The sequence below is a fragment of the Corvus kubaryi genome, unplaced genomic scaffold (genome assembly GCF_017639235.1).
Source record: "Corvus kubaryi isolate FWS band 111438036 unplaced genomic scaffold, C.kubaryi_AGA036_p1.0 137, whole genome shotgun sequence".
Taxonomy (NCBI): Eukaryota; Metazoa; Chordata; class Aves; order Passeriformes; family Corvidae; genus Corvus; species Corvus kubaryi.
Genome location: NW_024580671.1, coordinates 22,811,300 through 22,839,030, shown reverse-complemented (window position 1 = coordinate 22,839,030; position 27,731 = coordinate 22,811,300). Strand labels below are relative to the sequence as shown.

The 27,731-nt window shown below is 36.8% G+C and overlaps 1 protein-coding gene across 5 annotated transcripts in view; it reads left to right on the top strand.

The window, feature by feature from the left end:
- Positions 1–27,731, top strand: part of GRM8 (glutamate metabotropic receptor 8) — a 323,953-nt gene that overhangs the window by 265,414 nt on the left and 30,808 nt on the right. For all 5 annotated transcript variants that reach the window (XM_042018191.1, XM_042018190.1, XM_042018194.1 and 2 more), the window contains one exon: positions 14,036–14,971. In XM_042018191.1, coding sequence (XP_041874125.1) covers positions 14,036–14,971 — 936 coding nt within the window. The remainder of the gene's footprint in view (positions 1–14,035; positions 14,972–27,731) is intronic.

Below are 27,731 nucleotides of genomic sequence, written 5' to 3'. Positions count from 1 at the left end.
TTTTTTCCTCTCCCCCCTCTCAGGCTCAGTTTAAAGGCACAGAAAGGCACAAAATTAATTTCTGGGCATAGAGCAGCGATAGGGGATACACATGATAAAGTCACCCCAAGACAAAAGGTTATAGATTGTACTCATATAAAAAGCTTTGTAATGGAGAGGAAATAGGCTGAATACAGATGTTAAAAAAGTATTAAATGATTTTAAGTGCCCATAGTAGACAGATGCTATTTCAGACATGACGGAAAATCAAAACAGAATCTGGATTCAAGAGCCAATGACCTTAGAAGAACACAAGAAGAATGACAATTTGTCTTCCTTCTGAAATTTTTTACTTTTTTGGTCTGAATAGTCTTTTTCCCCCCTCAACGAGATAGACTTCTTGACTGATTCTCTAGGGAAAAGCAAACAAATAAAAAAGAAAATGGATAAAAGATAGCTGCTGAGAAGATATCCTGAAATTTGATAACCATTTTTTCTTCATTAGAATGATAGCAAATTGCCGGTGAAACAGTCTCTGCTTGAGAGTTAGGATGAATAGTGATTTTTTTCTCACCTTGTCAGGGTGAGTGAAAGTCAGGTTTCTCAAAAGAACCATGGAGTTGCAGTTGTATGTTTGGCTGTGAATTTGTCACAGGATTCTTGAATGGGTCGTAGATACTTTATAGCTTTTTGTGTTAATCCTTTGTAAAAGTGCTATGATTAGAATGAATTGTTCTTTGAATAGCCATAGCTAACAGGACCAGGAGTATTCCTGTTTTTTCAATAAACCGGAAAGGAATGACAAGCATAGCACTTGTGTTTTAAAATACTCTTTTCTATTTCACAGTAAAAAAATGTGCACTGATAGAACAATACAAATTCAGGAACTTTTATATGCATTTCCAGAGAATTCTGCCTTCATATATGGGACCTCACAGCAGGGTTAGCTGCTCCCCTGGTACAAGCTAATGTGAGTTTTAGCACAGACAAACAGATACTGGGCATAGCAGTTAGTTTCAGCAAGTCTGCAGTGAATTGTTTCATGAAGTGCCAGTGTGAAAGGTAGCATGCTTCTTCCCCAGCCTCTTCCATCTTTCTCTTTGCCTCCCACCCTGAAATTTATATATGTCTTGTAAGTTGAAAATGGAACTTTGAACCTTGAAGCAATTTGTTTAAAAGTCCTTAAAAGCAAAAAACTGTAGATTAAATGATTAAATTCCTTTAATTATTGTTCATTTGTGTTACATAATGGAAGTCTACCACTAAATTAAAAATCATTAAATGGAAAAAAAAGAGGTCTTCAAAAGCTATTATATGATGAAAGAGAATAACCAGCAGTTAACAGAACATTACTGTATGATTATTTTTTTCTGTTTGCTTTGCTGCAATTCTCTTCATCTTGCACTAGTATTATTTTAATTACTTTAGCATAGTCATCTAATATTTATCCAGGACTTTTCATCCTGATAAATCCCCAAACACTTTATTTTTTTAAATTATTTAAAGATAGGGAATTAATTATTTCCCAAATACCCAAAATGGTATCACTAGTCTTAGTGGTGATGTAAATACATCTTAAGGCAGGGAATGAAGAATGCATAGTTAATTTAATTGTAACTTCAGCTTGCAATAAGCAGATTTAGTGTTGAATATGTCAATAAAATATGCTTGAAATGACTGGGTCAGAGAAGGAGGACCCTTCTCTGTGTTCTTTCTGATAACTGCAAGAATTGAAGTGAACCCCCCTGTTATGGAAAACTTAGGCATAAAGCTAAGCAATAGCTTTGGAATGGTTAACTGATTTGCATCACCAGAGGCCATTGTAGCAAGGAACTCCTGGACTTGTGATGTAATTCATCTGTTCTCTTCCTCAATGCTGTGAGCTCCTTAGCAGAACTGTGACTTCACTTGGTAAAGTAAAGTAGCTGGAGACAGTCCAGCTGCAAGCAATTATAATGATCAGCAATCTAGAAGTGTGCCTTTAGGGAAAGATTGAGCAAACTAGGGTTGTTTAGTCTGAAGAAAACTGCACAGAGGGGGGTTATGTTAATCTCTTCCAATACAGAAAGGATTATTCAGGAAAAGAACAAACTGTTAAGCATGGTTAATTTGGCTATTAGGAGTAGTAGTGGACTTGAATTACAGCGAGAGATATCTAATGCAGACATGCTGGAAGATTCTAAGGATGAGGATAATTAAGTACTGGGCTGCCCTGGGAGGCTGGACAATCTCCAGCACTCTGGGCTGGTTGGAGCAGGTGAGCTGTAAAGATTGATTTGCATAAGTGCTTTAGAGATGGTGCCATGACTTCTAAAGTTTTCTGGCTTTCATTTGTTTGGTGGGTTTGATCTGCTGATAATCCCTCAAAGGCAACGTCCTGTATCCCTTGAGCAAATGCTGGAAGGCACACAAGCAACTGGCTCCTATACTCGAAGTTTTGTGAGTGAATACAAGACTGTCTATGTCTTAAGCAAGAGCTCTAGAAGAAAGCTATGAAAGATTTATTGAGTTGGAAACATGGTTACTTATTTAGGATATTTTGCTTCAGGTTGTGCATCACTTTAGTGGGTAAAGACAACTTTTCTAGCAATCCTTGGAGAGTTTTCCATTCACATATAGGACTCCAATTTGGACTTCTTTTTTTACATGCTAGGTGCTTAATAATTCCCAAATTGATTTAAGTTCCCTCATATGGAAAACAGTTTATTATTGCAGCAGTGGTGATTTCTTTTACTAAGACCTTCTTTCCCTAACACTTAGAGAAGCAGTTTCCCATAAACAAAAGCAATTTACCCTACAATATTTAAAATGCATCATTAATTATACAAGACATAGGAAAAGTAGGATCACTACCATTTCTTATTTACTTTATTCTTGTAAATATTTTTTTCCTAAATAGGTATTCTGTGAAATTGCAAAAGACTGCCTAAAGAATTTAGTTGTCATGAGAGTACATTGATATTTTTTCTATTTATCTGGCCTAGTTATAATCTTTTTATTTCTTCTCAAAATATTTAGTACCTGAAATCTGCCTTTGCATTACAGAAGACAGCTAAAGGGATCTCAAGAGACTCTCTAGCCCTTGGATAAAGTGAATATCTTCTACACTTATGTTGTTCCAAGGGTGAAGACTTTGCAGCTTCTGAAGGCATTATCTTTCATTTTTTAGCTACTCTTATCTCTCTGAAGCGTTTATAAATATCTAATTTTACTCCTTATTGCTATAATTTAAGCCTATATCTTATCTTATTCAGTGTACATTGAATCCTTTTCATGTATTTGAAGACTTTTGTTTTACCTCCTAGGCTATGTTATTTCTTCAGGCTATACGACAGGAGTTTGTTCAATTTAGTCACATAGATCATGTTTTCTAAACATGCTTCTGATCTTTGCTGATTTCCTCTGGACTCCCCATCTGATTCTCCTTCAAAGGCAAACACAACGATCTAACCTTCAGAAAATGTTCTGACTGCAGTCTCACTAGTGCAGAGTACAGGAGAAACATAATTTCATGTAGCCATGAGTAGAGAGCAGAGGGGAAGGATTATTGTATCTATCTGCATTTATCTGGCATTTTCCCCTTTTGCAACAGTATGACACTGGTTCAATATATCACAACCTACTAGAGCCCCGAGATCTCTTTTTCTTTTGAAGAGCTGCTACCTCTGTCCTTCCTGACCCATAATGTACTGCTAGTTGTCCCTGTTAAACTGCATGCTTCATTTTTTCAGATTCTGCAGTATCATTTGAAATATGAATTCTGACCTTCAGCATAGCTTCAGCCTTTTCCAGTGTTACTGCCCAAATCTGATCATTGTATACTCTATTTTATCATCCAAACTGAATGAATGGTTATTATAAATATTGAATAACAGCAGACTAACAACAGACCTTTCCAAGCCACACCCTGTGCCATCCCTTCCCTTCTGAGAGTAAATCAACTACAAATTTTATCTTTCTGTGGCTTTCTGATATAATTTGCACCTAGCCCTTAGGGGCTAAATCTGTTTCACTAGGTTGCTTATGACTGAGAGTGTAATTTGAGATGGTGTCAAAAATCTTTCTAATGTTAAGATAAATGACACCTGGCTGCTTGTCTCTCATCCACATTGCCTGTTACCCTCTCACTGAAGGAAATGTGACAGCTCATTGATGAGAGATCCCTTTTGGGTGTTGTCTTGTTTCTTTCTCTGTGTTTTTGAAATGTGTTTGTTTATTTCTTTCAGGATTTTTATTGGAATCCAAGTCAAAATGAATGATTGATAATTCCCTGGCTTCTTCAGTCCCTCCCTTTTCAGAATGTAAGCACAAGGTTTCCCATTTGCAAATTCTCCATTCTTCCCCATAAAGTCTCAAGAGCTTTCTATCTACTCAATTCTTTAAATATTATAAAATAAATCCCAATATGTTCAGTCCATATGAAACCCCACTTCCTCTCATTTTGAACATCTTCACCTTTATTTCTTTAGTAAGAAGTATTTTTGGCTTTGGTTTGGTTTTTTTCCCCCTGACTAAATGCACTGTAGCACTTCTCAAGCTTAAACTTCTTCCTCGTGCTTGTTTTTGTTCCTGCCAGATCACTAGGTCTCTCTGCAGAATTTTCAATTTAATTATTGACTCTTCACTCTAAGCAACAGCACAGACTTGGCAGTGAGCACTCTTCCCCTGCTGCTGGAAATCTCAGTATAAAATACAGTCTGTTTTCTGCCTGTTCTGAATTCAGACTTTCGCACATTTTGTGTATGTGGTTTTTCTACCTGTCTGGAACTGTGTTTAAAGGGCCAATGTGTTTTCTTTTGTTTATGTAGTGCTGAAAATTCAAAATCACTAGCATGAAAAGATCTGACTCTTTGTGAAGAGGAGCTGGTAAATAAGACATGTGCCATTATAGTGGGAAACCATCTTAAAGTAGTGTCCTGGTGTTTAGGATTTTGAAGTGTTTCAGGGTAGAATGTACTACACATATTAACAGATTTTTTCCCTAAAAACAGGTTGAAAAATGTGTCCGGAACAGTTTAGTTATAGTGCCTCTTTTTTTTGTGACAAGTAAATAAATTTGATCCCTGCAATTCCAGCCAATTTTGTCTATTCCTCTGTCAGAGTCAATGAAGGTTGCTGAGGTGAGGGCAACTTTTCCCAAAATTTCAAGTGCTTCACTTTGCTGAACCATTGTTTAGAAGCTAAGATGCACAGGATATTTCAGCTCTGTTTTATGCTCCTCTTTGAGAGGTCACTGATGAAGCCAATGCCTTTGTGCTGACCATCTTGGAGTTGCTTTTGCTTGGATGGAAAGCTCAGGAAATAGATGCAAAATTGCCCCGCTTTCTTCTTTCAGTTCCCTTGTTAAAAATCTTTTTTGGCAAAATTTCCTCAAAGAGCCCCTGTTTGGAGGTGTACTATGGCTGCTGACTATCATGCTGATCTGTGTTCCTTATTAGTTTTAGGATGTTCTGTTCTATATTCTGCCAAAATTCTGCTCTCCTTTATCGTATAATTTGACTGTGAATTCTTTGGGATTGAGACCACATTTTTTTTCTTGTAGATTTGTATAGCCCTTAGTGCAACTGACATCTTGGTCTGTGAGCAGTGTGGGAATAAAAAGAATATATTATCTGTGTGTCGGTATTAATTTGTAGGAAGGGTTGTGCAGGATGGAATTTGGAAGCATTCATTTTTCAGTTTCATGCATACAGCACCTTTTTCTCTGATAAAGAAATAGGAAATAGATGAAACCATTTAAAAATAATGGGGTACGATTAAAACTAAAACAAGCCTATCAGCATTTTTTTCTTCATATTGAACTGGGGCTTTTGTGATTGGCTAATTTCTAGTTTTAAAACAATTAAATATTAAAGATAAAAACTGTGACAGGTCACCCTCTTAAGAAATAATAACTTGTTAGCATAACTGTACTAAAGTTACTGGGCTGAACTAAATCAGCTAAAGGTCCAGCCCAGTACCTTTTTTTTTACAGACCATCATGAAGGAGTTTGGGGACAAGAGCTCTTGTTTTGTTAAACTCATCTTTAACCAATACAATAAATAAAAACATGCCATGGTGAATATTTTTCATGAAACACTGAGATTTATGAAATTATATAGTTCTTAAATTTAAAAAAAAATCTATGTTAAATTCCTTTAAAATCAAATGGCAACTATGCTCAACCCCTTGTGTTCCTTCTGTCTACTATGAGCTGTGAAGTGAGGGAGAATCTGAGGGCCATTGGAATTGAAAGGCACCTGACACAGATTGGAGGGAAATACAGTAGCTATGGAGCACTGGGCTTGGGGCAAGCCAGCTCTAACTTCAGTAACTGTGGCTAAAAGAAATGGATGTTGGAGGGAGCAAGGGTTATGGGTATTAAAAATTTCATCAAGAAATGCAACTAAGCTAATAAACTAGTCATGGTCCTTGGGCAGAACTGAGGAGATTCTCCAGGCACAAGCAAAGTGATGTTAAAAAACTCTTTGCCAGAACTATGCTCCTTTTCTTTTCTCAAAGCACTAAATTCTTTAAGGTATGCTTGCAGGCTATTTCTGCATGATCAACTGCAGGAAGAAAAAAAGTACTTCAAGCATTATTATTCGGTACTAGAGCTGATCAAAACTAGTCAGTTGACAAAAAAGTGTGATGGTGGAAGGTTTCCTCTCAAAACCCCATTTATTTCAAAATCTGGCAAGTTTTTGGGGGTTTTGTTTGTTTGTTTGTTTTTAATTTGAGTGCTTGTGGAGATAGAATCACAGAGTCACCTAGGTTGGAAAGGGCCTTTGAGATCATGAAGTCCAATGTATGACATAACACCACCTTGTCAACTAGACCATGGCATTTAGTGCCACATCCAGTCTTTTCTTAAACACTTGTCTACTTATATAGGCAAAGAATTGACACAGTCTGCTTTTGATAGCATATAATAAATTCAATCCCTGTGTGTACATCATGAGTTTTATTTGTAAATGCTCATAAAATTCTCTTCAAGTGCATGTCAGGGACATGTAAGGGCCTCTAGGTAAGGATATGTGATTGAGATTGTCTATGTGAAGGTGGTCTGTGTAAAGAATAATTTTGGAAACCTGATTTTCAGTCTGATACATTGATACTAGTTATATGTTTTCAAAATATAGAAAGTAGACCACTGAAAGCGCTTTCAAAAAATCTGGTCTGCCAATGCCATCTAGAATAAGATATTTCTGTGGTGGTGTATTTTGGTTTGCTTGGATTCTTTGATTTGGTTGAGGGTGACTTTTTGTCTCTTTTGTAAATCAAGAGGCTATCTTCAGAAGCTTGAAAATTAATTGTGATTCATGCTTTCAGTAAAGAAAAAAAAAAAGTATATATTGAAAAGAAGTGCCTACTAGATTTCTGTAAAATTCCATTTGGTGGTTACCCAGTGTAGTAACAGTAGCTGTTTACCTGATGACCTGCTAATCATTCCACTTTGTGCTGTCTACTCCCCAAGGCATTTGAGAATAAAATGATGTTTTCCAAGCATTCCAACCACATTAATGTTTGTTTTCTGGCAAATTGAAGAAGGTATTACACTGCAGCTCCTCCTGCCTTTGTACCAAGTATCTGCTAGGGCCAGCAATTCTGTACCCCATGAGATGAAATCAAATCATGGGAGGAGAAAAGTAAAAGTAAAAAAAAAATTAAAACTAAAAAGAAAAAAAGTAAGATAGATCCCAAGCCATATAAAGGCTAGCATTTTAAGACTGTATAGCACTAATAAACACTCTCTGTATATTGTGATACAGTGGTATGATTATTCCCTGGTTTAGGTTACCATAGTGTGTTCCTCTACATAAGTACTCAGCAGTCATGCATTATATGGCTTAATTAGTAGGGTTGGTTTCTTTGAAGCAAAATTATAGTATCAGCCCACTAAATAACATACTTGCATTAATAAAGCAAGGCAAGTATTTAAACTTTTCTTCTATGAACATAAGAAACTTTATATTTTTTTATAGTGTTCTTTTCAATTTTTATGTATTGCCTTAGAGCATCCTTCCCTATAATTATTTTTCCCTAGCTGAGAATGACTTGTTAATATGTTTGGAACAATAAAAGTACATTCTCTTTATTTTAGTAATTCCAGAGATTGGTGATATTGCAGTTCTGAAAACTGGAGAAGACAAGAAAAATTTTGACATGATGAGAAAGCACTGACACATTATGAAATTTCCAGTATTAATTCTTTAAAAATATATTGCTCAGTTTTAAAAGTTGTTTTAGTCAGACTTTCTAAATTGCAAGTAATTATTGGGCAAAAAAACCTTATAGGCCTGAGAGATGGATATCAGTTATATCCCTACTTGAACTTTTTACCCATATTTGAAGAGAAAGTGCCTCCACTCCTCCTGTCTGCATGACAGCTTGTCTCCATGACTGAAAAGTTGAGATTCAAAAAGGTTAAAAAATTTGCCCAGGGTCACAGAGTCAGACTGTATCAGAGCCATATAGGCTAAGTCCTAGGTTAGAGACCAAAGCTTCACCACTAATAATATCTTCCTTCCTTCCTTCCTTCCTTCCTTGGTTCTAAGATTTGAAAGAAAAATAAAAATTCTTGCAAGTGATAATATAGCATAATCAGAAACATTTAAATATTACCCAAGCAATGCACTCTGAAAAACTCTCTGAAGGTTGTCCAGGTGTCTTTCTTTGTATTGTTCATGGGTTGCTGAATTAAGTAAGTTATACGTTTCTCCATGAAAATTAAGAATGGGAAACAGAGTGGTTTTGTACACATAAATTGGACACATAATTCAGAAATTATATTTTACCTATTAACAGCATTTTCGATCAGTCTCCTCCAGTTGCTGAGGGCATTGCTAAAGGAATGAATTGCCGATGATTGGAAGAATGTGGGTAACAAGAACGTGAATGTGCTGTTCTTACTGTATCATGTCAACCTTGTATTCTTTTAGTCAAGTTCTCACATCATTAATTTTTTAGCTCTATTATTAAATATTAGAGGGAATTGTGTTTGTAATGTCCATGAAGAACAGAGGTGTTTATTTGGTTTTGATATGAAATGGCATTTTGTCTGCATTGTAATGGTTTAGTGAACTGTGAATCTTAATTCACATTGAACAAATCTTAACACATTAAAGCAAATTGCAGCTCAATCAGGCAGATAGCTCATGTAGAGATGATTTTTATGTCCATTGAAAGAGCAATGAAGCCATTCACTTTTTGTATCGTGATGCATTTCATAGAAAATGAATACATGTCTTACAGAGATGCTGTCAAAGTATTTCTGATATTTTCACTCTGGTAAGAATTGGACTAGTAGGAAATGGAACCACATCTTAGGGAAATGTGAGGCATTTCATTATAGCACATCCATCTATCAGACACTTTAAAATTCAGAGAAGCTACTCAAATAAAATTGAAATAATGTTTAAACCATTACTAATAATAGATCCAGAGCTAGGCTACCCCAGTCCAGCTGATCTAGATGATGTCAGATACATTTAGCAACAAACTCTGCCTTGTAATATATCATACTGTAGTGAACCACATCTAGAAGATGTCACATGAAAATGAGGTGACAAAAAATGTCTTCTTGAAACCATGTTTACCCAAGGCTACTTAGCAATCTGAGACCTGCTCAGCCTTGTCTGGGTCTGAGCAGTATAAAGTGTGCTGCAGACCCAGACATTTTAATCAGTAAGAGCTGAAGAGATGCAGAACTTAATCATTTTTCAATGTCAAAAAGTACCTTCTTTTCTGTGTTTCTTTTGTCTGACTTTGGCCTTTTTGTTGGTTTCTTTCCCCCATGAGACTCTTTAGAAATGTGTGCCTAAAGATCCCCTGAAGTTAGTTTTGTAACATTTGAACTTCTAGATCACTTTAGGGCAAGTTTTCCGACATATTTATATTGTGAAAACTGCAGATGGAAGCATAGTGGGATTTTCAAAAGCAGTTAAACAGACAAGGCACTTAACTCTCATTTAAATTAATTAGCTGTATTGAGCAAGTTCCCCTTGGCACTTTTGAAAGTTTCACTGCTAAGTGTTTATGTCTACATTAAAAATTATGTTCTTCAGAAGAGGCTGAGCATCCAGAAACTCCCTTTAAAGCTTGACTATTACAGGTTTTCAGTAGTTCTGAAAATTATAATTGTCCCTTGTTCTATGTTCCCAAATTATCCTCCTTTGTTTTCTTGTTTCTTAACAGTTTCTGCTGTCATTTATTGTATAAAGTTAATCTCAGAGAACTGGGATCAATAGTACTAGCTCATAAAGAGAGAAAAGCAATGACGTGTGAATCTTCTGTACAAGTTCAAGACACTGAAATCTTTCATACATACCATCAATGAAAGAACTGATAGAGCTTTAAGACGATTGTTGTAATTATGTTTTGTACTGCATTTACTTATTACTTTGATAGTATGCAAAATAATAGCTCAAAAATACATTACAGGCAAAGACTGCTGCAGGTTGTGGACAGCTGGGAGTGAACCAGATGACCAGAATTAGCATGGCTTTTCAGTTATTAACTGCTGCATATACAGAAACCCTTAACAGACATGTTCAAGTGTAATAAAAGCCCAGTGCTCACTCTGAGGTATAGTTTCCCCTGCCATGTCCTCTGCCTCTACTACAGGATTGTCTAAGCAGCAATCTGAGGATATACACACATCAGTGTTCCGGTTTCAACCAAGAGTCAGCTTGTAAAATGAATCTACTAATTATTCCTACTTAGCACACTCATTCATTGTGGAGTGGGTCTTGGGCTATGTGAACCGGGATGCTTTTGGCTGAAATGAAAACAGAATATGCCTTCCAGAAGGCCAGCAATCTTCGTTAATCATTACCACTGTTCAGCCCACTGATGTTAAAATTAGGTCAATACAACCTTCTTCTGCAGACTAATTCAAATACAGACCAATGTGAACATCAAGTCCTCAGAATTAACAGCTTTGCTCTGCCGATTGGCTCTTACTGTGGCACATTGCTTGTTAATGTAGCTATAAACTGAGTTGTTGATGGTTGTGCTCATGGGAGAATCCCATCTTTCCACAAACTTCCAGAATTAACATCCTACAATGCCAGAATCTTCTCAGATGTACAAGTATCTTGAAGTGATTTTCAATTTTCAAACACTGGCCAATGTTTCTTGACTATATATCCTCTTTCTTCTTAAATAGAAAATGAAATATAAAACTAATGAGCAAGAACTCATAATATTTTTTTAAAAGCTTTCTGATAAATCTAGGTCACCATAAATATGGGGGGTTTTTTTGTGCCTAGAAAATTAATCCAGACAATCCAGGTTTTAAAACATAGGATTTATACCTTGTAAAATCCACCTGCCCCAGCCATTCATTCTGGTTATTTTCTACATTGATTTAGAATTTTTTATGCTTTAAGAGTCTATTCCTGTTTGAATTTTTCTATCACTAACCAGTCAATAGTGCTTATATTCATAATTAACTTATTAGGAAAAAAAAATTCTTTATCCTGTGAGTTTCTCAAGATTCATAACTTTATATAACTTCATATGCTGGAAATTATACCTTTTGCAGTTTGTATCAGATGTACCAGAGTGAAAAACATAATATGAATCTTTACTAGTTAACTTCAGAAGTAGGACTGTGTTATTAGTTGTTGCCAATGTGATGCATAACCTCAGGCACTTTAATGTTTTGCCAACCAGGAAGCGATTTTAAGCATGTTTTTAGTCAATTAAAATAGTGTCAAGACCAAAGCATGTGAAATCATAAATAGCTGTAAAATAAAAGGATTTTCTTATTATTTTTTTTTAGTAAGGTAGAAGCTCTAAAAGACAAAAGGGAATTCCCTGTACTTACCTAAGCCATCGATTCACAATACAGTAAATGTGACCTTAGGATGCTTAATGCCGGATAAGAACCACTGTAGCCTCATGGTATTAAATACTGATCTGTTGTAAACTCACCTTGCTAGTTCAAATGTGTTTGAAAATTGGACACCTAAGCTTTATCCTGTCAGGCTTTCTGCTGGATGAGATATTGCCTGTCCATGCCATTCTAAGTTTTTGCTGGATAAGGTGTTGTCTACTCTCCTTGTGATTCTGTATCGTGTGCTATAATCTAGCCAATATGTGGTACTGTTCTTTCTGAGTCATCCCAAACTTATCCACAGATCTGGATTAATGACCATGGCCTACTGTTGCCCCCACTATTGTAGTATGTGACTAAATCACAAGTTTTGTATTTATTCTTCTAGCAACAATATGAAGGAGAATTGTCTTTCCTATCATGCTGATTTCATCATAGCCTGTTTTCTCTCACGTCTAGTAGATGAAACAATAGGCGTTTCAAAATGTGAGCTTTGAGGATTTCAGTGATTAAAACCAGGAGATTGGAACAGGGGTGAATTTTTTCTTAGTGTGTCAAGTGCTCTGCTGTAGCTCTATCAAAGCTGTTTCATACAAAACTGGGTTATTCTTGTGTTTTTTAGGAAACTAATTGCTTAAATTATTTTCTTTTCCATAGGCACCAGATGATGCATTCCGCATAGTCATCACAATTTTTGATATAAAACCTGGTTGACTTCTGGGGATTCAGGATCCCCTCCCACTGAAGTCCTAGAGTGATTCTGAGGGCTCACAGAGCTGGTTATATGAGCAACTCTTGTTTCCTTGTTGCTGTGTGGTCCCTTGCTTGCCCCTTGGAGTGGAGAGCAACATCAAAGTCCTACACCAGAGGGGCACAGAAGAGATGAGGAGCTGGGCTGCATTTTCTTGCTTTATTCACCCTGTGCAGTACTGTAACTGGCGCTCTGGCTCTCTGGGGAAGGCAAATAAGGCCAGCAATGCTACCTTGTGATTTCCTCTCAAATCTGTTGAAAATTTGCTGAAAAAAATAAACTTTAGAGGCCAAAATTATCCCTTTTTATAAGCTGTCCTCATTCTGTCCTCCTCCAGAAGGAACTGAAAACATTCCTGGCGCCTGAAGTTTTGTTACTGCTGTTTCACTTATAAATAAAGACTCCAGATGAAACAAAAGTGCTAAGTACTTAATAGGCAAGAACAAGGAAAGTCCTTTGTCCTTGAGCGCTCACCACCTCACAGAGGAATGAAAGGTGGGGCCAGGAGAAACAAGGAGTGGTTCTGGCGCCTACAAGTGGCTTTGTCCCGCCCACAGCTCTGGTTAACTCACAGTGACCTCTGCAGAACACAGCTTTGCTAAGGGTGGGCTAAGGACAGCTGGCACCAAACTGAGTGATAATTTTAAGCAGGAAATTCTTTAAATCCAAGAGTTTCCTATTCAGATTTTATTTGCAGGGCATGCAGGAAGAATAGATAGGTGGATGAAGAAAAGGATATTTTGTTAATGTGGTGATGTGGAGAAAGCTGGGATTTCTAAAACAAGATTATATTATTCTGGGCTACAAAAGGATCCCTGGACTTTTTATATCAGGAGAAATAAAGCAATAGTCATTACATCTTTTTCCATTATTACTCAGAAAGCAGTATATACTTATTTTAATCTTCTAGAAATGTAAACAAAACACTTTTGAGCATTTCAAGTCTTTGAAGGTGGAAAAGTATAAAATACCCACATTCTTGGAAGGGGTGGCATCACAGATCTTTCTTTTCTGGCACTCTTTGTTCTGCCAGAGGTGATGCATGGAGATTTTAATCTGTTTCTTTATCAGAAATTCCTCTGAAGCTCACTCGGAAAATAGACTTATTTTGTAATTAAATGTTTGAGAACTACTGATATTTATATTTGCATGTGATTAACTTTTTACAGCACTGCATATGGGGCTTTTTTGCTTTTAAACTAGCCTGGAGTTAATAAATATCTTTACAGATGTCAATTTGGTCAGCAGTAAAGAGGTAAGTAGAAACTAATGATACTCATCAAGCCTGTGGCATGAATGATTTATTGGACACAATCATTTAACACTTTTTTAAAGTCAGTGCAAGGGAAAGAAACACGTTTCTTATTATGGTAAACTGTATTTGTGCTGTCAGCATGTAGTGATTTATGACAAACCTGTGGCCAGGATTAGGATAGTATAAATGAAGGAAAATAGAAGTCTCATTAATTTTTTATACCCACAGGTAGAAGACATGCAGTGGGCTAACAGAGAACGCACACATCCTGCATCTGTCTGCAGCCTGCCCTGTAAAGCTGGGGAAAGAAAGAAAACCGTGAAGGGAGTGCCTTGCTGCTGGCACTGTGAGCGCTGTGAGGGGTACCATTACCAGGTGGATGAATTCAACTGTGAACTGTGTCCCATTAATAAAAGACCAAATGCCAACCGTACGGATTGCCAGCTTATCCCTATAATCAAACTGGAGTGGCATTCTCCTTGGGCCATCGTGCCTGTCTTCATAGCTATTCTCGGTATAATTGCCACCACCTTTGTGATTGTGACATTTGTCCGGTACAATGACACACCGATCGTCAGGGCCTCTGGGCGGGAGCTCAGTTATGTGCTCCTGACTGGCATTTTTCTCTGTTACTCCATTACTTTTTTAATGATTGCAGCTCCTGATACAGTGGTCTGCTCCTTTCGAAGGATCTTTTTAGGACTTGGCATGTGTTTCAGCTATGCTGCGCTGCTTACCAAAACAAACAGAATTCACAGAATATTTGAACAAGGTAAAAAATCTGTCACAGCTCCCAAATTTATTAGTCCAGCTTCTCAGCTGGTGATCACGTTCAGCCTCATATCCTTGCAGCTTATTGGAGTCTTCATCTGGTTTGCTATCGATCCACCACATACCATCGTAGACTATGGAGAGCAGAGGACACTTGAACCAGAAAATGCCAGAGGAGTTCTCAAATGTGACATTTCAGATCTTTCTCTCATTTGTTCCCTTGGATATAGTATTCTCTTGATGGTCACATGCACTGTTTATGCTATTAAAACAAGAGGGGTTCCAGAGACCTTCAACGAAGCAAAACCCATCGGATTTACTATGTACACAACCTGCATAATTTGGTTAGCTTTCATTCCAATCTTTTTTGGTACGGCCCAATCAGCAGAGAAGGTAAGTGATGATATGTTTACATATCAAGACACTGCTCTTTTTCTATTTTCATCTCTCAATAATTACAGCACTAAAATGTTTTCACTCTTACAAATGAGTAATTCTGAATGATAATGGCAAACAAACTGTCAGAATTCACAGACAGTAAGGTATATGTTTCAAAAGGTAGGTTTCCTATATATCAACACAAGAAGCTGATTGTGATTGTTGTGTGACGGGCATAAAAATGTTGACAATTTCTCAATATAACCTTAAATGACTGTTTCTTCTAATGTTTGTTATTGCCCTTCAGTGATGCTGTGGCCTGTTACATGAAGCACTATCAATCTTTGTTATCATCCACAGATCTGATAGAACTGGTTGCATTCCACAAATCTAAGATCAACTTACATTTGTCAAAAATAATGAAGAAAAATGCTGGGGCAGAATGAAAAGAATTACTTTTGTCTCTGGTTGACACACAAAAGTTTAAAAAAAATTTAAAAGAACCAAAAATAGAATAGGAAGAATGAATGGTAAATGAAGTGTGTGTCAAATCAGATAAGACATAATTCACTAATTATTCCATCAGTGCAAGAAGAAAACACTTTCCTGATATTTTAATAAGAAATTAAATGATTCATACTTGGATGCAAAACATGTCAGACACGTAACTCTCCTCTCAGTTTTAATGGGAAGGCAGAGGTAAATGTCGACTGTGTGAGTTTTTTATTGAGCTGACAGAGGTGAAAATGACAAGCAGGGAAAAGCAATAATAAGAGCATCAGTCTTCAAAATGGCAAATATTTGATATATGGAAAATCTTAAAAATAAGAAATTAAAGTCAACAGTCTTTTACATAAATTCTTGTCTTTCCTTCTAGCAAGTGTTTTTTATAATGTTTTCAAATACACATTTTAATTTAATTGGAAAAGTCGGCATGTGTTCAGTTATAATTGTGCAAAGATTTGACATGTCTCTAGATTAGAGGGCACCCTTGCCTGTGGAATTAAACAACAGTTTTATATACCTTGATAAAACACTTTCTATTTCAAACAGAAGAATTGTATGGGGGAGACAGTGTGGCAGAAAAAACCATTTTCCTCACTAAAAATTGAAGCAGGCTTACTAAATTGGATCAGACTTATTTTCACGACTTTTTGGATTAAGTCAGGGGAAGTGAGTACCAAGGTAACAGCTTATCACAGATAGAGTAAGTAAAAAAATCTCATTTGACATAGGAGAACGTTTAGGTAAATTGTTTTTAAATTATGACTTTTTTATATGTATAGGCTTAAGTCAAAAAAAGGTTTTTTTGTATAAATGTACTTTTAACAGCTTGGTCCAATCAGGTTTATGGCAAGTACTTGAGCTAAAAGAATTGAGTCTTGAAATAGGATATATTTCTTGGCTGGCGACCATGCAGTGACTTCGATTTACTCCTTTGGTTTACCTTGCCTTGTAGTAAAGGATGATTTGGATTCAACTTCCAAAGATAAGATTAATGAACCTCTCTTCTGCATTTCTTTTATGAAATCCAAGACCGAATACACAAATGATGCTAAATCACACAGCTTCTAACACTAAATTTCACTTGTTAGTTGCATTTTTTCTATCTAAATGATTTGTTTTTCTTCAGATAATGATTTCAGGAGGGAAAAATGCTAATACAGTAGCTCTGTAATTCAAATAATTCTTTTCAAAGTGCTTCTACTTTTTTCTGCAAATAAAAACATGCTTCCCCACAGAGTCTTACAGACATCTTCATAACAGTTTACATATTCCATACAATTAAAATATTTCTCTGAATAGGTCTCGTGGTTTGACAGTGGCCCAATGCCAGGCACCCACGAGAGTCGCTCGCTCACCCTCCCCTGCCACAGCTGGGCAGAGGAGGGAAAAGGAAAAAAATTAACGAAGGCTTCATGAGTGAGATAAGGAGAGGGAGAAACACTTCAAGGGCAAAACAGGCTCAACTTAAGTTGTGAAGTGAATTTATTACTAACAGAATCAGAGCAGGGTGATGAGAAGTAAAATAAGCCCTTAGAGCACCTTCCGCTCGCCAGCCCTCCCTGCTTCCCACGGACAGCGCATGGAGACAGGGCATGGGGGCTTGGTCAGTCCATCACTGAGATTCTCTTCCGCTGCTCCCGGAGAGGAGTCTTCCCCTGTGAGGCTGTGGGGTCCCTCCCACAGGAGACAGCTCTCCTGAACTTCCCCGGCGTGGGTCCCCTCTCAGGAGCAGCAGCCACACCGCCCCTGCTGCAGCGTGAGCCCCTCCCACGGGCACACAGCCCTCCCAAAACTGCTGCGATGTGGGTCTCTCTTTCCATGAGGTGCAGTCCTCCAAGGACAGGCTGCTCCAGCCTGGAAGCAAGGGCCATCTCTCTCCACCAGGTCTTCCACTGGATCACAGCCTCCTCCAGGCATCCACCTGCTGCAGCACGGGCACCTCCCCCACGGGCTGCGGGTGGATATCTGCATCCCCTGTGAATCTCCATGGGCTGCAGGGGCACAGCTGCTTCACCATGGTCTGCACCATGGGCTGCAGAGGAACCTCAGCTCCGGAGCCTGGAGCACCTCCTGCCCCTCCTTCTTCACTGACCTTGGTGTCTCCATGTTGATTCCCTCACATGTTCTCACCTCCACCTCTTCTCTGACTAGAAACCAAAATCTTGTGACCTTGTTTTGATTTTCTTCTTAACTATGTCATCACAGAGGCGTTAGCAACCTCTCTCATTGGCCCAGGTTTGGCCAGCAGCATGTCCATCTTCAGAGCCATCAGCCACTGGCTCTGCCGGACATGGTGGGAAGCTTCCAGCAGCTTCCTCACAGGACCCATCTCAGTGGCCCCCCTGCTACCTAAAACCAGGCTGTGACAAACCAATACAATGGGATAAAAATGTAATATCTTAGTGCACACATATACATTGTTTGAATAAACTTAAAATTTCTCAGTTAATGAATAACACCAGAAGAAGCATTTTAAAGACCAGCTAATGTATTCTAGAATATTTTATTTGAAATTTGATATTATGATCTTTTTGGAGGATAAAGCAAATGAAAAACTTACATGTACTTTTTGTTAGTACTTACTCACATTGCAGTAATTTTAGAATACTGAAATTATTTTTTTTTATGGCTTGAGCTTACTCAGAGAGAACAGAGCAATAAAAGCCGGGGATTTTAAAGTGCTATTTTAAAGCAATGTTTCCCCTTATGAAATGTTGACAGTAATAAAATTTATCATGACATTCATTATTTGGCAGGGGTACTTCCAATTACTAACTTTTGATACACTTCTGTTTGAGTAATGAGTAGTTAAAATTTTTCAAAAATGTTTTGAGGAATTTCAGTTTTCCTAGACATTAGCAGTGCTTACAATAGTAGCAGAAGTTACTAAGCATTTCTTGAAAAAGAGGCTGTACTTAGTTAACTAAATATTCAGTCAACACTAATTAAATAACAAACCTATTGAGCAGCTTTTATTTCACTGTCAATACCACTGATAAACAAAAAAAATACCTTCAATGCTGAAAGTAGATGTCTAGATCCAAAACTTAAAGCTCACCCTAGAAAAGGTACCCTTACATTTAGTGGCCTTGGGGATCAATTCCCAAAAGTATAAGTTTGCTAAGGATTCTGTATAGAGTCTAGAGGAGTGTAAGCCTGTTAATCCATAAATTGAGTGTTGGCACCAATCAAACTTCAAATATGCATGATGAAGGTCATTTAAATAAGCATAAATACGTATCTGCGGACAGGCTAGGAATCTTGATGATATGTTCTTGCTGTGAAGCACAGAATGGGAAACTCCTCTCTTTCCTCTGTGCTCATGAGGAACCTTGGGTCTCTAGCTGGTGAATGCAGCTGAGTTAAATGCCTGAATTTGCATGTGGTGACATATCCGTAAGAAAAAACATAGTAAAAGTTAAGGTAACTTGACAAGATGTAATGGGAATATGTTGATTTCTAGTCTTGACATTTGTAACATTTTTAACAGTGCTTTATAATGGATGCTGTTTCTTTTAATTTGTATTATCTCAGTTTACATATAAGTTTGAAACTAATATAACATTGAGAAAGCTACTGTATAGTATTAAAGAAATTAAATATATACATATGCATAATTTAAAAAGATTAAAGTATTAATCCAAAATAACCTGGCATAACTCAAGCTTGGTGGCTTTTATTGATCTCCACATGTACTAATTTGTCCTTATTTTCGAGAGGCAGAGTATAAACACCCTGTGGCATGAAACATGCCATTTTGAGATTGTCATTTTTACGGATGTTCTGCAGAGAAAATATAAACCTTGAATTTAGGTCCTGAGCGATTTTTTTTTAAATCTAGTTCATGATTTTGTCCATTCGTGTCCATGCCTGTTTTGACAGCTCCTTGTTTATGAAAGGAACTTTATACAAAAAATTAAATTATTCCAGTGTGTCATTAAACTGAATGAAGAATGGACCCCTAAAACATAAACCACTAATTTTCTAGCACTTACATAAATGTCAGTAAGGTGCTTTAGAGGCAAAGGACAGAAATTCTGTCAGAAGGCATTCTGTGAATATGGCTTTCACCTATGTCTTGCGCATGTATATGGCAAAACACTGGAAGTACTGGCATCATCTAGGATAGAGATGTCTGAAATGTCATAATGTCTAGAATGCCACTGAAAAATATATTGAATAGCTGAGTGATTAAAACAGGTGTTTGAATCCGTGTGTAAAATTAAGTTAAAATGGCAGATTGCACTAAAATCTTCTGAGGATAGATAGCTGTCTGAAGTACAACCCTGTTTGATAAACTGAACTTAGTAAATTTCCTTCCTTTTAGCATTTTTGACAGGTGGATAAATCATGTTTATTCACAGATTATTATCACACATCATTATTATCAGACATAATTTATATTAATCTAGAAATATTTCGTTTTGAATGAGAAGATGAATAATTGTTTCCCATATTGTGAAAGAAGAGAGGTTTCACTTTCTGCTAAGGAAAGACCATTAAAAACACTGAATAATTTCTTTCTTCTCCTCCAACTGGAAGCAATTGCAAGGTGTAATCTAACAAGGCAGATGAATTTTAATGTATTTCCAAATGTTCTGACAAGTCTGACCTCTCTTTTCATAACTGCAGTACAGACAAAACAAGTTGTAATCTTATAGTAGAAGTCTTGCCATAAATTAGTATCCTTATGATCTTACTATTCCAGCTGTTTTCGTGCTGAATTTATTGTTCAGTGGATCTTATGCTTATATCCATTTGTTTGTTAGTAGCACTAAAAGAAGTTAGCAACAATACTAAAAGTATGCCACTATTAATTTGACTTGTAAATTACTGCTGTAGTTGTCAAGATAAAGAAATTCAGTTCTCAGTGGGAGGAAGAGGTAGTTCCATCAGTGTAGTAATATATTTTCATTAGTTTAAAGAAAACATCTACTAATGATAGTTCAGGTAGAGACCTCTTACTTCTCTCATATTTCTAAAAAATTTACACAAATCATCTTTCCTGTGTGTGTGTTTATGTTAGGAATTCCTGACTAAATGTATTCCTGTGACTGCAAGAAAACAGCATCTTAACGATTCCTCAAACTGTGTTAGTGAAGGGGACAGCACTGAGCTTGTTCTTCACCTCTAAGCATTCTCTTCTAATCCTGAACATATTCGGAGTCTAGCTCTGCAGGTAGTCCATGCAATACACATCACAGGAAAAAGTCCAGGCAGGCAACTTATAATTTTAACATTTCTTTCATTTTATGAATTATTTTTTGGCTTGATTAAACTCGAATCTCTGCTGCCAATGCTGTACATAGCATGAAGATTAATCTGAGGGATATTTGAAATAGATTCTCATTTTCCTTTACACAGGAGCAAAAGTTAGAAGACTGCTGAAGTGATACATTCCACATTCAGCAGTTTATCATTGTTCAAAACTCAATTTCTGCACTACTAATGTTTTTTTATTCAGAATTTTTATAATATGGCAGGAATTGCAAGATTATAAAAAAAATTTCAGTACTTGAATTTTTGCATGTCTAAAGTACAAGATTTATAACGAGCGCCTCAGAAAACTGGACTCGTTTAGCTTGTTTCTACAACTTTCTGTAGTGAGGAGGATGTTGTTTTTTCTCCCAGGTAGCAAGCAATAGGACAAGAGAAAATGGCCTCAGGTTGTGCCTGGGCAGGTTTAGGTTGGACATTAGGAAAAATTTCTTCACTGAAAGGGTGGTCAAACATTGGAACAGGGAAGTGGTGGAGTCACTGTCCCTGGAGGCGTTTAAAAGACATATAGGTATTGCAAGGGACATGGTTTAGTGGTGGACTTGGCAGTGTTAGGTCAATGATTGGACTTAATGATATTACAGGTCTTTTCCAACCTAAATGACTCTATTATTCTATGTTTTGGAAAAGAAAATTAGTTAAAATTCACCAGATTATCTGGTAGAAATATCCTTCCCTCTCACTGGAAATCATGTTAAGAGTAGAGCAGCTTTTCATTCTGTTTTCTCATGTCATGTTTTTTCAATTGTAAAATTTCATGAGCTAAATTATTTCTATGTTTCATAATTTACTTGAACTTTTGAACTAATATTTGGCAGAAGTTAGGACTTTGTTGTTCTACTGTAGGAGTAGAGTGTCAAAAAAAAGGCATGAACAAGAATGTGACCAAATTGCAATTTATTGCCCAATCTTCCTCTGTTCCCTTTCTGTCTGAGAGGAAGTTCCTTGCTCCTTGTTTATCCCTGAGGAAGCATGCTCCCCTTCAGCTGGAAGATACTCAGTGCAGTGCAGGCCATGGCCATTGCTGGGTCCACCCACTGGCTGAACAAATGTTTTCAGCAGCCCCCAAATCTGTTTTCCCTCCCCACCCTCCCATGAGCTGGTGTTAGAGGACAAAGGAATAGTCATACTTCTCATGGGTGGCAGCGTGAACTGCAAAAGGTACCTGTAATGAGAAACCAGTCAAATATAGAGATCCTCTTTTCTTTCAAAGGTTGCTTTGTGGGAACCCATTCCAAAAGTTATTTTTTAGGAAAAGAATGTGATGACATTTTTCTTTTTGCAAAGTTTATTAGCTGAAAACTGAGACAAAACCGATGAACTGGGTAATTTAAATTATTGTAGGCATTTTGAAAGCTTTTTTTCAGTTTCAGTCTTTTCTATCCTTGTAAGTTTAAATTGGACTTTGGAAGCAGAGCAGTTCTGATATTTAAACAGCATAATTCCAGAAGTTTTAAACTGTTTCCACTTTCTTAAACTGAAAAATGTCTGGACTGTTGACTTGTAACACCAGCCTTGCATTTTAAAAAAAACACTTATAAAAGATTTTTTATGAGTGTTCAGGGCAAGTACTGACTTGTTTAGAAAATACTACTTTTTAAAATTTCTAGCCCCTGTTTAGATTTTTTAATTCAGCATAGTGGGTACCCGAGTTTCAGCAAGTGTTCTTGCTGAATGACTGACTTGGTGCAAAGTTAATGAATATGTAATTTTAAAGACTGGACTTAATTGTTTTAAGATATGCCTATTGCCTTTAGATTGAGATTTCATTTCCCTGATTACTTTTATATTAATGAAGCTACTAGGATTTTGATTATGTACACCAAGCACTGATTTTAATTATAAGTTTCCTAGGAGGTATCACAAAGAGAGAAAATGCCAGCTCCTCCAAGAAAGAAGTGGAGTATTTAGTAAAATATATCTTTTTCTTTTTAGCCCAGTGAGACGCTCACATGGGCACCTGAGGGTTGCAAACCCTTTTCATTTCTGCATAGTTCCATGTCTGTTCCAGCATGAACATTGAGCTGGCATACCTAGCTGTATACATTGAAAAGATGTGCACCTGCCACAGAATGGAAAACACTGCATTTTGCTTGTCTGACATGTTTGCTTCTGGCCCCATCATGAACGATGGCACTTCTCCCAAAGTCAGGAAAGAGCTGCCAGAAAAATTAAATTTGCCTGTGATCAGCTTCCTACCCCATCCTGGGGAATGTCAGAGAGTTGGTAACATGCAGATGAAGATGGAATTGCATGCTAAAGAACTTTAAAAAGATCTTTTTGGCTACTTGCTGGCTTCTGTAATAAGTAATTAATCCTAATTGAGAAGCAGAAACAATTTTGTGAAGCACAGATCGCTAAATAACTCTTAATCTTTTTTGTAAAAAAAAGATCAATAATCACAGAAAGCAGTTTGTGACAGACCACAAATATTTCATAAAGATAATATAAAAAGATTATGCCTTAGATACTGTATTTCTAGAAATGAAATTCACCTCACAAAAATATTGATCTTTTGGCTATGATTTCTTCAGTGCCAAAAATCTGGTTGTCTTCAACAAGTGCAGTTTAAGAAAAATCCTTCCAGCATTTAAAAAATCTTAGGATTTTGGTGCACTTCAAGGTTTAATTTGCGTAAAATAAAACTAGTAAAAATGCAAACTGTATAGAAAATATCTTTAAGCAAATTTGTCACTCACTGAAAAATGTTTGTAAGTAGACAGGAAGAGGGATTTTTTTTCCAGCTAAGAATGATATGATAAACCCACATACTGGAAAAAAAGCTATGGGTAAGAGAAAGTTAATTGGAACTGTGTTTTACACTTATACTCTTGTTAAGACAAATAGAAAATCTTTAAATAGAACACTGTTTAGAAATTCTGGGATGGTCTTGTGAAACTTCATGTTCTTGCTAGCTCTTGCCAAGTTGGAAGCAGTACATCAATAGCCTTTGTTGTAGGTTTAGCAACGCTTGTAATTTACTGAAAACAAGTAAACACATGTATGAAAGAAGAAAAAAACTAAGAAGGCTTTTAGCTTGGCTCTGAGTAGATATTCAGCTTGTTGTCTTTCTTATCTCCCATGACAAGAATTCAAATTTTGCATAGGTTTCATAGCAGTATCAATATTTTGATCTTACAGATAGGATAAAATGCTGTGGACTGGTAAGTTGTCATGCATAGGCTCAGCCTAAATAGCGATGCTTATACAAGCTCATCACATACCACATCTTGAACTTGACACCAGTTCACCACCACACTGCTGAGCTTGATCACCATTAGGTGATCAACACCTAATGAATACCGTATTACCTGGTATTTTCTTTAGACAAATAACATTTTGAAGTACAGTTATGGTGACTCAGCTAAAGTGTTTGTTATGGAAAGCACAGTAGATTGGTGTATGTTTCAGCCCCTTGTGACCATTCTGTTAAAGAATTGTCATAATTTGTACAGCTGAGAAGATGACAGTAAGTTGGACATCCTATCAAAATACAAGATCCAGACAAAAAATAATCTAATGAGATATAAGTCCAGTAAAAGTTTGTAACAGAATTGATAAATACAATAAAATTCTAAAATTTCATGTAAGGGACAGTGATTTTTTAAATTCATGTCTCATAAAGATAGAAATACCAGAAACCAGAAATTATGCAAGTCTGATTTCACATGGACTAGTGACCTTTGTGCTTACTCTTAAAATGCAAAACTAAGTCTATTATGGGAATAATTATTTAATTAGATTGTTAATACTGAATATGCATGTGTGTGTGTACAAGTATTTATTTGCACATTACTGTAAGCTGTTTCTTCATGAAATGAGAATAGCTAGTATAGAAGGCCCAACAAAAGCAATAATTTTAATACATATATAACAAATTTCGTTTAAAAAAAAAAAGTCTTTAATTGGTCATATACACTTATTTTTTAAGTTTATCTTTCAGTTTACAGTGAAATGAAAGCTTCCTGACAGGGAATGAAATGACAATAGAGAGATCCATGTGAGCTCATCCAAGAGAGTCAAAATTTAAATGTAGCAGAACATAATCTATTTTTTTTTTAGTAATCCAAATAAAAATAGATTCATTATGAAATATCTTCTTAAGTTTAAACATTCATTTTCAGTGTGTTCATAGAGTTTGAATTTTCTTTTCCTAAAGTGGTGCTTTTCAGACTTGAGTGTGATTTCATAATCAGTCAATTTACCAGAAACATGACCCTAGTAGAAGGTTCAAATGATTGCTTTCATGGTGATTACCAAGGTCATTAAAAAACATGCATTACAAGGTTCATTTGATGTTGTGAAGCATATGGATGGGTTTAAAGTGGTGTTATCAGGCTCGTTGATAGAACTGATGACACAGCACCAGTATAAATCTACTTTCTATGGAAAACATCCTTATTTCTACCATTGCACAATAAGAATAACTGAACAATGAAGGGAAGAAAGACAAAGTACTTGATTTTCCTTTTTTTAACTCCACTGAACTCACATGGAATAGATTAAGAGCAAGTATTCACAAGTATTGTGAAAGCCATTCTGCAAACACTTCCCAATTACAAAAGAGCAGAGTCAGAAGGAGATTAGAAGCAAAGAGGGGAACTACTTATGAGACGGTGTTCAATGGAAAATAAAGGAAACGATTTTTAGCTCTGATGCTGAGGAACACACTACATTTTGCAAATGTCTTTTCTAGAAGTTAGAACTCATAATTGAATGAGGTATAGCAGAAGAGCTCACAGCAGGCAAAGCATCCATCTCCTAATCTAGTCATCAAAAAGACACAGGCAAACCAATGTGGCATGAGGCTGAAATTGGTCCCAAAGCCCAAAACTGCTTTACAAACAGTCTCTGTAAGGGAATTGTTTGCACCATATGTTTTCCTTAAGAACTGATCTACTGAAAGGGTGCTTTAGATTATGGTACAAACTGAAGCAGCTTCCTCCAGAACACATCACCTCCTATCCCTTTGAGTCATCACACTGCATAAAATTTTATTGATCTACAAAGATCACATACCTCCATCAAGGCTTCCAGATTCCAAGTTGGAAATTTCTCTGCTGCTCCTCTACACTATTTGCTTTGTCAATGAGGCTTGTAATTTCTTTGTTTCCAATCACTACCACAGCTATAACCTTTGTTCTTTTCAACCTTCAGCTTTTTCCTGTTTAAATCCTCGCTTCTTTCCCTGCTTGCTTACTTGATCGTTTGTCAAAGATAGAGCAGTCATTGCAGCCAGTGCTACTTTTCTTCCTACATCCCAATATCTTATATCCTTAACATCTTATATCCAAAATCCTAGTTCTGTTTTGTGTGACTTAGGACTCAGACCCTCCACTTATCTCTATGTCTCTTCCTCCTCTCCCTCGCTGACATCGATAGTGGTGTTTTGTTACTGGTGTTTGTTACTTTCACTCTTAAATTTAGTTGTTTTTACAAACATTTCCTTCGTTCCGCCCTCCCTTTCTCCCTCCTTTCCTGCCTTCCTCCCTTCTTCCCTCCCTCCAGCATTCTCACATTTGTCCAAGTTCTAGTTCCTTTGTTTAGTGCTTTACCTTTGAAAGGTTCTGGTAAAGCCACAAGCAAGCGAGTGAGAGTTTTTCCAGTGATGTCAAGAAACGTTGATGCCCAAGCTGTTCCTTTAATACTTCCTCTGTATGCATCCCATTTATATTTCAAGCTGTTGAAAGCTTTTCTAAAGGGACCTGAGTAAGCTGGAATTTTGTGCATCTGAGTTATACAAGAATATAACTGGGGAATTCGACATTGTATGTAAAAATTTCATTTTTTATCTAAAATGTAGGACTTGGCTTTAACTTGAGCTGGCTATTCTGTGCTTTTGTGTAGTTTTAATAAACAGCCCATGTGTGTTTGAATTCTCCTGCACACAAGGAGGATGGCATAAAAAATACATTACAGGCAGTTCTGGTTTTCTAAGCACCCAAAACAGGGAAACTGTTAAGTACATTATATCCTTGAATATTGCTTTAGCGTAGAAGCTTTTAAGTGCAAGGGAGGCATAAAATGAGGAGAGAGAAATATGTGGTATGCGTCCTCCTTTCTCCTAGGCAGGGATGTAACAAGCAGATCTAGTTGACTGACTGTTTCCTTGGGGGTTTTTTTGGCTTTTCTCTTTCTCTTTGTACCCATGTGGCTCTGTATGGTAGTTTGGCAGGTTTCATGCCAGGCTGGGGGCTACAGGGAAGCACTGTCAGTGGGCATTGCTCCAGTTGCACTTGCTTTGAGAAGGTGGTTCAGAGCCAGGCATTTTAGGATTTGACTATATTAATTTTCTCTCAGGGTCACCAGAATGTACAAGGATATGTCAAAACTGCAGTTGAACCAGCCTCTTCTATATGTCAACAGCTCATGTGGTTTCTACACCTCACTGCTGGAAAAAGTTATTTGTGTTTGAAAACAGTGACTGTAGGCTGAAGATAGATTTTTTTTTTAATTGCGATGAAGAGATTTTTAAGTGCTGTCAGTTTCATTTTATAGAGTGTGCTAATACCTTTCAGAGCGCTGTTTGACTATAAGCCTAATTAGTAATTTCTGTCTCCTCTACAGAAATAAAGACTGAAATAAGGCTTTTGTAAAATTATGCTAGATTTTTTATCTATTGAATTAAAGGATTACACCTGATTTTAATTCTCATCTGAATATTAATACAAGCTCTTTGGGCCTCTTTGCCCATGTATGAACACAGCTATTCCTCTTAATGTTAAAGTTATTGTGCACACATATTGACAGAAGACTAGACCCCTATGGTTGTAAAATGAAACCATCAGCACCTCTCCAACAAATGTAATGCCTGAGAGCCAGTGCTGAGACCTATTTTTTACTGCAGTTAGCACTTCCATGCTGTTTAAAATGACAGAGTATAAGCAAGTAACTTAGATCTAACCTGTCAGGTTAGCCAGCAGTGATGTGTTTCTGAGCACCTGAGTGCTTCTTTTCTCAGTTATTTTTTCCTTTTTTATCCGAACTTTTT